Consider the following 11,691-nt stretch of genomic DNA (forward strand, 5'->3'; position numbering starts at 1 on the left):
TATTAAGTCAAGGGGTATGAATACATTCTGAAGGCACTGAGTAAATGAATTGAGTTTCACCCCCTTTTGCCTTCAGAACCGCCTCAATTCATCGGGGCATGGACTCTACAAGGTGTCGAAAGTGTTCCACGTTGGATGATGGCCCATGTTGACTCCAATGCTTCCCACACTTGTGTCAAGTTGGCTGGATGTCCTTTGGGTGGTGGAACATTCTTGATACACATGGGAAACAGTGTTAAAAAACCCAGCAGTGTTGCAGTTCTTGTCACAAACCAGTGTGTCTGGCACCTACTGCCACACCTCGTTCAAAGGCACTTACATTGCCAAAACACCCTCTAAATGGTTCGCATACGCAATACACTTTTCAATTGTCTCAAGGCTTAAAAATCCTTTTTTAACCTGTCTCGTCCCCTTCATCTACGCTGAAGTGGATTTAACAAGTGACTTCAATAAGGGATCATAGCTTTCACTTGGATTCACATGGTCAGTCTATGTCATGGAAAGAGCAGTAAGATACAGTTGAACACTGATTCTGATCTATCACCTAATACCTACAGTACTCATAAATCCATTGACAGTGAGTGGTAGCCTGAACTGCATGCAGACACGTTGTTTATTTGAAATGTCATACATTTTACCCACATATAGGCAAAGCAGTTTCCACAACACTGAAATGAGCTTGTTAGTCCCTTTTTTTGTCAGTCCCACCATATCCCCATCCCCACCATATTGAAGCATCAGCGTAGTGTTGTGTCCCATAGTCAATGTTTTCTCTCTTCTCTCTCTGAATCATCTGGTCCTTCTGCCTCTCAATTCCTGACCCTGTCTTCCAGAGCCTTCAGCTCTCCCTCCACCTGTTGGGAGAAGTCGGCTCCCACCTGCCAGGTAAAGTACACCCTCAGCTCCTGGGTCTCCTTCTCCCAGAAGACCTTTGGCAGGTCGAAGAGGGTTTTATCTAGAAGGTATACAGCTTTTGTAAAAAATTGAAAAATAAAATCTAGCAAGTTTAGGAGAATTTATGCAGCAGGTTAGGATAATTAATGTTGCAGGTTATGATAAATAGATTAAAGTACAGAAAAGGGTTAGGATTAGATCAAATGCAAAAATAATTCAACTTTTGACGTAAATTTGACAAAAGCTTTATCCCACCAAGACTTGACTGTCGAAGAGGGCGCCAATTTCCACCTTGCCGCTCAGGCCCTGCAGGTCGTTGGCTCTCTCCTGTGGTACCTGTGGACGTCACGTCAATAAGAAGTCATTTTGGTAGCAGGTTAGGAACGGCAGAATGGCCCCAGATAGCATATGATAGCAAAATGTGCTGAAAAGTAGGAAATTAGCTTTAACACTGCAACACTTTGTCTCAGCCTCATGGCAAAATGTGAACACAAGCATGATGAACTATAAAACACCTAAATAAATCTCTGCTTCATGGCAAAAAGAGTAGAATTTCAGGAAATTTAAAACTGACAAATTGTGTAGAATAGCATTGTAAAATTGCAAATTTTCCTCTCTGCACCATGGCAAATGTGTTGAAACTCAGGAAAGTACAGTGGCAAGAAAAAGTATGTGAACCCTTTGGAATTACATGGATTTCTGCAGAAATTGGTCATAAAATGTCACAGTCACAACAATAGACACACACAGTGTGCTTAAACTAACAACACACAAATTATTATATTTTCCTTGTATTTATTGAATACATCATTTAAAAATTCACAGTGGAGTCAGGAGTCAGCTAACCTGGAGTTTAGTCAATGAGATTGAAGATGTTGGTTAGAGTTGCCCTGCCCTATACAAAACACTCTCAAAGTTTGAGTTTGCTATTCACAAGAAGCCTTGAACAAAAAGAGATCTCAGAAGACCTAAGATTAAGAATTGTTGACTTGCATACATCTGGAAAGGGTTACAAAAGTATCTCTAAAAGCCTTGATTGTCATTAGTCCACGGTAAAACAAATTGTCTATAAATGGAGAAAGTTCAGAACTGTTGCTACTCTCCCTAGGACTGGCCATCCTGCAAAGATGACTGCAAGAGCACAGTGCAGAATGCTCAATGAGGTTAAGAAGAATCCTAGAGTGTCAGCTAAAGACACACAGCAATCTCTGGAACATGCTAACATCTCTATTGACGAGTCTACGATATGTAAAACACTGAACAAAAATGGTGTTCATGGGAGGACACCACCAAAGAAGCCACTGCTGTCCAAAAAATACATTGCTGCACGTCTAAAGTTCGCAAAAGGGCACCTGGATGTTTCACAGCGCTACTGGCAAAATATTCTGTGGACAGATTTAACTAAAGTTAAGATGTTTGGAAGGAACACACAACACTATGTGTGGAGAAAAAAAGGCACAGCACACAAACATCAAAACCTCATCCCAACTGTAAAGTTTGGTGGAGGGAGCATCATGGTTTGGGTCTGCTTTGCTTTCACAGTGCCTGGACAGCTTGCTATCATTGACGGAAAAATGTATTCCCAAGTTTATCAAGACTTTTTGCAGCAGAATGTAGGGCTATCTGTCCGCCAATTGATGGTCAACAGAAGTTGGGTGATGCAACAGGACAACAACCCAAAACACAGAAGTAAAACAACAACAGAATTATTTCAACAGAAGAAAATACTCCTTCTGGAGTGACACAGTCAGAGTCCTGACCTCAACCCGATTGCGATGCAGTGGCATGACCTCAAGAGAGCGGTTCACACCAGACATCACAAGAATATTGCTGAACTGAAACAGTTCAGTACTACAGAAAACGTTTGGTTGAGGTTATTGCTTCCAGAGGGTAAACCAGTTATTAAATTCAAAGGTTCACAAACTTTTCCCAACATGCACTGTGAATGTTTACTCGCGTTTTCAATAATAGACGTGAAAACGTATAATTGTTTGTGTGTTGTTAGTTTAAGCAGACTGTGTTTGTCTGTTGTTGTGACTTAGATGAAGATCAGATCAAATTGTATGACCAATTTAAGCAGAAGTCCAGGTAATTCCAAAGGGTTCACATGCTTTTTCTTGCCACTGTAAGCTCAGGGTACCAAATGCTGTCTTCCAACTCTGGTTAGGAGAGCATTTTCATAAACCATATCCCTTTAACAGTGTAACAGGTGTCGTCGTCGGATGAGGAATCGGACCAAAGCGCAGCGTGGTGAGTGTTCATGACTTTTATTGAAACTGAACACTTTAACAAAAAAATAACAAAGAGAATACACGAAACCGAAACAGTCCTGTCAGGTGAAGAACACTAAACAGAAAACAACTACCCACAAAGCATCGGTGGGGAAAAGCTACCTAAGTATGGTTCCTAATCAGAGACAACGATAGACAGCTGTCCCTGATTGAGAACCATACCCGGCCAAAACATAGAAATAAAGAAACATAGAAAATAAAACATAGAATGCCCACCCAAATCACACCCTGACCAAACCAACTAGAAACATAAAAAGGCTCTCCAAAGTCAGGGCGTGACAGTACCCCTCCCCAAACGTGCAGACTCCGGCCGCAAAAACTGAACCTATAAGCGAGGGTCTGGGTGGGCATCTATCCGCGGTGGCGGCTCAGGTGCGGGACGCAGACCCCGCTCCACCTCTGGCTCACCCCACTTTGGTGGCACCTCTGGTGCGGGGACCCTCGTCGCCGACCCCGGACTGGAGACCGTCGCTGGAGGCTCCGGACTGGAGAACGTCGCTGGAGACTCCGGATTGGAGATCGTCGCTGGAGGCTCCGGACTGGGGACCGTCGCTGGAGACTCCGGACTTGGGACCCTCGTTGCGGGCTTCGTGCCAAGACTCCTCACTGGAGGCTTCGTGCCATGGATCATCACTGGAGGCTTCATGCCATGGATCATCACTGGAGGCTTCTTGCCATGGATCATCACTGGAGGCTTCATGCCATGGATCATCACTGGAGGCTTCTTGCCATGGATCATTACTGGAGGCTTCGTGCCATGGATCATCACTGGAGGCTTCATGCCATGGATCATCACTGGAGGCTTCGTGCCATGAATCATCACTGGAGGCTTCTTGCCATGGATCATCACTGGAGGCTTCTTGCCATGGATCATCACTGGAGGCTTTGTGCCATGGATCATCACTGGAGGCTTCGTACCATGGATCATCACTGGAGGCTTCTTGCCATGGATCATCACTGGAGGCTTCTTTCCATGGATCATCACTAGAGGCTTCTTGCCAAGGATCATCACTGGAGGCTTCTTTCCATGGATCATCACTAGAGGCTTCTTGCCAAGGATCATCACTGGAGGCCTTGTGCCATCGATCATCACCACTGGCCTTATGGTGAAATCAGTGGACGCTGCTGAGAGGAGATCGGCTCATAATAATGTCTGGAACGAAGCAAATGGAATGAAATCAAACACATGGAAACCATGTGTTTAATTATCACAAGCCCACTCGCTCCAATTAAGGTGCCACCAACCTCCTGTGGGTGAAATCCTTGTGCGGTTTCTTTCCCCTCCGGTGACTGAGTTAGGAAGGACACCTGTATCTTTGTGTCACGCCCTGACCATAGTTTGCTTTGTATGTTTCTATGTTTTGTTTGGTCAGGGTGTGATGTGAGTGGGCATTCTATGTTGTATGTCTAGTTTGTCTATTTCTATGTGTTTGGCCTGATATGGTTCTCAATCAGAGGCAGGTGTCAGTCGTTGTCTCTGATTGGGAGCCATATATAGGTAGCCTGTTTTGTATTGTGGGTGGTTCCTGTGTTCCTGTGTTCGTGTGTTCGTGTTTGTGTTCACTATACGGGACTGTTACGTTTCCGTTCGTTTGTCGGTTTATTGTTTTATTCGTTGTTTAAGTATTCTTATTAAAATGAATACTCTCCACGCTGCATCTTGGTCCGCCGATCCTTCCGACTACTCCTCCTCAGAAGAGGAGGAGGACTAGCGTTACACTTTGTGGTGATTGGGTGTATTGATAAACCATCCAAACTGTAATTAATAACTTCACCATGTTCAAAGGGATTTTCAATGTCAAATGTATTTATCTACCAACAGGTGCCCTTCTTTGTGAGGCATTGGAAAAGCTCCCTTGTCTTTGTGGTTGTATCTGTTTGAAATTTGCTGCTTGACTGAGGAACCTAACAAATAATTGTATGTGTGGGGTACAGAGATGAGGTAGTCATTCAAAAATTATGTTAAACACTAGTATTGCAAACAGAGTGAGTCCATGCAACTCATGTGACTAGTTACGGAAATCTTTACTCCTGAACTTATTTAGTTGCCATAGAAAAGGTGTTGAATACATATTGACATTTCAGCTTTTCATTTTTTTTAGGTCCAAAAAACGTAATTCTACATTATGGGGTATTGTGTGTAGGCCAGTGACACAAAATGTAAATTTGAAACATTTTAATGAGATGTAAAATGTTGGACCAATAAGACCAAAAGATTTAATGGAAATTGAATGTAAAGGTTTTAATTACAGTGCAATTAATAAACAACACTAAATTCAGCCTCAATTGTTTCGTTGATTTAACACTCAACACAAAATCTGTCACAATAACTTCTAAATAGATATAAACTGAAAATAGATAATATTGTTATTCTGGTAACTGCACAAAAGAGGCAGAGAAACAGTGACTAGTAGATGTTAACACCATTCTGCCGTCATGTAGACTTACTGCACCAACTTCCTGTCTTGTATCAGACCACTGTCTCTCTAACTAACTGTGTCTTCTCTCCTCAGTCATCATTGACTATATGGACTTAAACTACCTTCAGTTGTCTAGTTGAACTCAGCAGTTCCTCTATACTGGAACCCATTAAACAGATGCTCTGTGAAGAGTAGCCTACATCATCGTATCACCACTACAGTAACAGTTAAACACTTTTCATCCCAGCAAATTCTACAAATATGCAGATAAGAGCACATAATTATAAATGTAACAAAAGTACCAATATAAAACGAATACACAATGACAATACTGTACATAAAAACACTTAATACCCATTGGCTAAATACTTCAAATGCACCTCTGTTATTGACTTGTGCATAAAGACCATCGAGGTTGTTAAGTGGTGGTTCCTGGTTCCCTCTACCGACCCTGGCCTGGTTAGAGCACACTGTCCCAGCCGGGGAGTTCTGTGGAGAGAACACAGAGAAAGGAACAGTTGTCAGGACCGACACTTCAGAAGAATAATGACTTCAGAGTTACAGTTGGTTACACAACACAGTATTCATTCAATTCTTCCTTAAACACACTTTCTAGATGGGTTTTAAAAGTTGAGTCCAACATTCCCACCTGTCCCTGTGAAAGGTCTGTCATGTAAAACCCACTGGGGAGTCTAGATGTTCTCCTCCTCCTGGAAGACAAGAATAAAGGTATTTTGACATCATTTAGGTGTTCATATACAAAAGCACAATCAACATGATAAATATGTTTACATTGAGGCTGGGAATATCTTTTTACCATGCAAAGAATACCAGGCTGAAAAGGAAAAGCAACCCCAAGGTTTTTCCTACAATCTCAAAAACCTTTGGGTTAACAGGCTCTTCTTGCCCTGTAAATAAAACACATATTATGGTCATCTGTTCCTAAAAGAGGAAACATTTTGCACATTGTCTAACATTACAATTTACACATATACTGTAGATGTACAGATGTAAGGTCTTAATTCAGCCAGTATTGTTGCAGCAAAATAATCCTCCAGCAAAAGGATTTGAACGTTTCCTCCGTAATGTTGTTCCATTGGTGGTGAGGCTATTAGCTGGACAAAATAAGGATACATGAAAAGTGCAAAACTATTAATATAAGACGTTTTATGTCCAGATTTTTGGTGAAAATATGCAAATAATAAAGCTTATCTGTGATTCCCACAATGCAATAAACTTCTAAGCAACAAAATAGTGATCAAATTAAGATCCTACAACCGTATCATACCTAGATACATATAGCAGGCATGTAGAAGTATATCTCTTCTACATCTATCTATATCTATAATATTCTTAATGTTGTGTCGTATTGAATGTGCCAATGCTTCTACCTTTAATAGCCAGCTGCACTTCCCTTGACTTCCCACAGCCTTGACTATTTCTTGCTTCACAGTAGTATCTTTCTCCATCACTAACAGTCACATTGAGGGAGTAACTCTGTCCAGATGCTACCTGTGTTGGTTTACACCCCACATATCTGGAACCAGGTGAAGTTTGTCACAGGAGGGTTGGCTGTACTGCTGCAGGTCAGAATAACACAGCTGCCCACTAATACTGGATCAGCTGGACTGATGGAGGCCGAGGTGTCCTTAGGTGAGACTGAGGGAGAGGGGTTCATTTAGAATGTATCTGGATATGGTATATTGAATAGTCTCATCAAAACCACTCTATTACAATCATCAGTGAAAACATGATAGAATGATCTATTCTACAGGAACCGGTGATTAAATCTTACATGAAACGTTAAGCATCATGGTATGTTCAGCTCTCTTGTTGCTTGCCCCTACTGGGTAGACTGCAGTACAAGTGATGTTCTGCTCATGATGAAGGTATGACGGACTGAAGGTCACCGTGGAGTGAACTGATTTGGTTTGGTCTGGATTCTCCTGCAGTTGGTTCTCAGTTGTTAACTGTGTTGGGAGTGTCCATGTCAGCTCAGGGGGGTGTTCGGGACAGGGAGCGACAGCAGAGCAGTTCAAACTGACAGGGGTCCCTTCCTTCACTTCACTTGAGACAGTAATGATGGGACTGGAAGGCAAATCTGTAATACATTGCAGATAAAGATATTTTACACTAATAGTTAAATTATCCACTTGTTCTACACTTATCCTTGATGCAAGGAATATGAGCTGGAAGAAATAGTTGGTTAAAAGATAAATTGTCTCTTACCCCTGACAACTATATCAACAGACTTTTCAGTGTCTGTTGAACGGAATGGTTGACTCTCAATCCTGAAGAAGTATATATTAGTGTAACTGGTGGTTACATTGAAGAAGACTGTGGTGCAGTTCTTCTGGGACATGTTTCCAGTTATCTTCCCTTGATATCTGTTGACCGTCTCACTACTGTTAAATATCACACTGTCCGGAAGCTCACCAAAGTATGGGGATTCTTTAATCCACACTCCAGAGGTTGGTATTGTGCTGTTAAATGTATACTTATTTTGGTCAGGAATATCAAATGAACATGGGATTTGCACACAGGAGCCAGTCAGTACATCCAGTCCATCTGGCATTGTGGCGATCAAATCTCGTTGACCAAAACAGGCCAAAACACCTGCAACATAAAAGACAACATCAGGGAGGTTCTGATATATTTTCAGTTCAGTCCAATGATATGTATTAACCCTAGATGACGGTCAGGGGCCTCTGTTTGGAAGCAAATGCACAGCCATCTTGTTACTCCTCCTCCATTGTAAAAGAAGATGTTGGAAGCTATAGAAATGCATTTATTAATGTCTACATCCATTTTGACAAGTATATTCTATTACAGACACCTTAATGCAAAGAGTTTTCCCTTCATATTCGGTGTGTAGCCATGGCCTCCCCCTTTGACCCCAACTATGTGAACCTGTATGTGGAACAATTTGAGGAACCACTCATTTACAAAACAGAGACACACACCCTACTATCTAAAATCCTCTTATGGAATAAATACATAGATCATGTCTTTGTGCTCTGGGAAGGAAGTCAGCAGGAACTAAATGAATTCCAAACTCTGCTAAACGAGAGCTCTGAATATCTCAAATTCACCATGCAGACTGATGAGAGAATAATAAACTACCTGGACTTATGGATCATCAAAGAGAATGATGTTTTACATATAGACTTGTACACACAGCCAACAGACCGCAATACCCTGCTACGTGCGGATATTATGCATCCCCTTCCCCTCAGGAATGGTCTACCATATAGCCCGTTATGCAGGGTTATAAGAATCTGTTGCCAACAGTCAGATTTTGACAGCAATGCTAAGGAAATTCAAAATAAATTCAAAATCAGAGGCTACAAGGGCTGCAATGACGAAAATATCTCAAAAACCAAGAGAGGGTTTTCTAAAAACTAAACCAAAGAAGTGAAACAACGCAACAATCTTTTGCACGAAGTACACCAAGTGTTCAGAGAAAATGAAAGCAATCCTGAAAAAGCACTGGCATATTCTGCAATCAGATATCAGATTCACACCTCTTCAAGGAAACCCCACTAGTGGTCTATAAGCATGGTCGCAATATTGGGGATAGCTTAGTGAGATCTGACCTGCCCCCTGACCCCACTCAGACACTCTTGACACCCGTTCCAAATGGGAACTACAAATGTGGCTCATGCTCACATTGCAATAGCACTACAAAAACATCCTTCTTCAGACACCCACATACAGGTGGAAAAAGGTATCATCTCTTGCAAGATAAAGGTAGTGATCTATCTCATCACATGTTCATGTGGAAAAGCCAACATAGGACAAACAAAAAGACAATTAAAACAATGCAGAGCTGAACACCGCAGCTCAATCAGGTGTAAGAACACTGACTATCCAGTAGCAGATCACTTTGTTGAAGGTAACCATCCCATCTCCTCCCTCAAATACACACTCATATACACACGCATTGAGCATGTTGGTCTACCAAGGAGAGGAGGTATTCAAAAACATTGACCCCTAGTGTCTTAAAATTGAATTTGGTCTCAGTCCCTTCTAATGAACAATTATTTTTTATAAAGAAGTCTTATAAATGAATATATTCTTTCTACAGTTTATCAGAGTACAACCAATATGTTCCCCCTGTTGATGATGCTTATTATGCATTATGGATGAACTAAAATATTACATGTAACAACATTTAATGATATTGGAAACAATTAAACATATGTGAAATTAAATTAAAAAATAATGTATGTTGATGCTAATCTTATGCTAATTTTAATGATAACAATAGGCTAATATATTTAATATGCTGTAAACTGTTGTCTTTTAACAGTTTCAGTCAATTCACTCTAATTAACCTCATAATTATGACATACCCCTCACTATTGTCATTGGTTGCACTAATTGCACTGTTTGTCTACATAACCTGGATCAAACATTCATGACTTTACCCTGAAGAAGGCACAGTGATGCCGAAACGTCGGTGTTTTACCCAATAAATGACTGGGAGTTTATATATATAGAGTGTGCAACTCTCTTTGTTTTTATAGCTTACAGTGTATTCACCGTTAGTCAGCCCCTCTACAATAAGTCATTTTCTCTGGGTGTGCTTCAGCTCATGCTTTTTATATGACCTGAACATAACAAATAAAATAAAAAGCATGTAAAGATATTAAAGTATTGTATTTATAGAGTACTAACTTTTCTGTCCCATCTACAACAAAATACATGTCATTTTGTCCTTGAAACATTTTATTGAAATGCTGTAGAATTCCATTAATTCTTATGGAGGACTGCTTCTTCTGGGGAGTACCATATATAGAGACCGGTGGATTTAAAGTCTCTCATTGGCCGTTACATAGCATCAGCGATCCAGGGTTTATACACATCACTGGTACAGTCTCTCCCAATAATAATAATATGAACTTATTTCTATGTACAGGTGATTTTTCAATTGGTCGGTATGTTGTCAAGGAGTGAGGTGACATGTGTTTGTGAGCAGAGGACCACTAGTTTGAGCCCGGTATGGTGACAGGAACAGTGGTGGAAGCTATACTGTTAACCGCACACTGACGTCGGTTTCACATGCACATACAGTAACATGAAACAGTATTTACCCCCTTTCCGGTTCTCTATTTTTGCTTTTTGTTTACTGAATGTTATCAGATCTTCAACCAAAACCTATTAGATAAAGGGAACTTGAGTTTAGAAATCAAAAAAAAATAGTCACAGTTATTTAATTTATTTCATTAACAAAGTTATGCATCAACCAGTTCCCAGTGTGAAAAAGGAATTGCCACCTTACTCTCAATAACTGGTTGTGCCACCATTCCAAAACACACAATCAAGTCAGCATGAAAATTGATATAAAGCAACAAATTTAAAGTTTTGTAATGGCCTAGTCCAGACCTAATCCCTATTGAGATATTGTGACAGTTCATGATTGAAAACCCACAAATGTCTTTGAGTTAAAACCCACAGCAACGTGAGAGACTGATCAACAACTACAGGAAGTGCTTGATTGGAGTCATTTCAGCTAAAGGAGACACAACCAGTTATTGAGAGTAAGGGGGCAATTACTTTTTCACACAGGGACATTGGGTGTTGCACAACTTTGTTAGTGAAATAAATGAAATAAGTATGTAATTGTTGTGTTATTTGTTCACTCAGGTTCCATTGATCTAATATCAGCTTTTGATTGAATATCTGATAACATTCAGTATCAAAAATATGCTACAACTTTTACACAGAAGTTTAAATACAGACTATTAAAATATACTAATCAGGAATTAAATGTACACTTTTCTACACAATTAAAAAGCTGGAATATAGCGCATCCCATAAAATATAATGACTTGTGGTTATTCCTTTATGTCTGATTCATAACTAGTTGTTGTTGTGTGGAAGACTCACCTGACATAAAGAGGACAATGAGAAAAAACATGTTCTCAGGACAAGCCATGTGAGAACTCACACACTACTGATCACCTGAAACAGTACAAACATACACTTACTGGTAGAGTAGCTTAACTCACACAACACATTGCATTGAACCATCTCCATATCAAATACACTATGTCCTTCAGTTGTGAAGATAATACATGAAC

At 40.5% G+C, this 11,691-nt stretch overlaps 1 protein-coding gene across 1 annotated transcript in view; it reads right to left on the bottom strand.

The window, feature by feature from the left end:
• LOC139583332 (myelin-associated glycoprotein-like) overlaps positions 1-11,648 on the bottom strand; it is a 99,220-nt gene extending 87,572 nt beyond the window's left edge. The window contains exons 1-2 of the mRNA XM_071414296.1: positions 11,498-11,648; positions 7,835-8,221 (exon numbers count right to left, since the gene is read on the bottom strand). Of these exons, the coding sequence (XP_071270397.1) occupies positions 7,835-8,221; positions 11,498-11,546 (436 nt within the window). The 5' untranslated portion in view covers positions 11,547-11,648. The remainder of the gene's footprint in view (positions 1-7,834; positions 8,222-11,497) is intronic.
• Positions 11,649-11,691: the final 43 nt, after the last annotated feature.

This window comes from Salvelinus alpinus, chromosome 8 (assembly GCF_045679555.1).
Source record: "Salvelinus alpinus chromosome 8, SLU_Salpinus.1, whole genome shotgun sequence".
NCBI classification, from domain to species: Eukaryota; Metazoa; Chordata; class Actinopteri; order Salmoniformes; family Salmonidae; genus Salvelinus; species Salvelinus alpinus.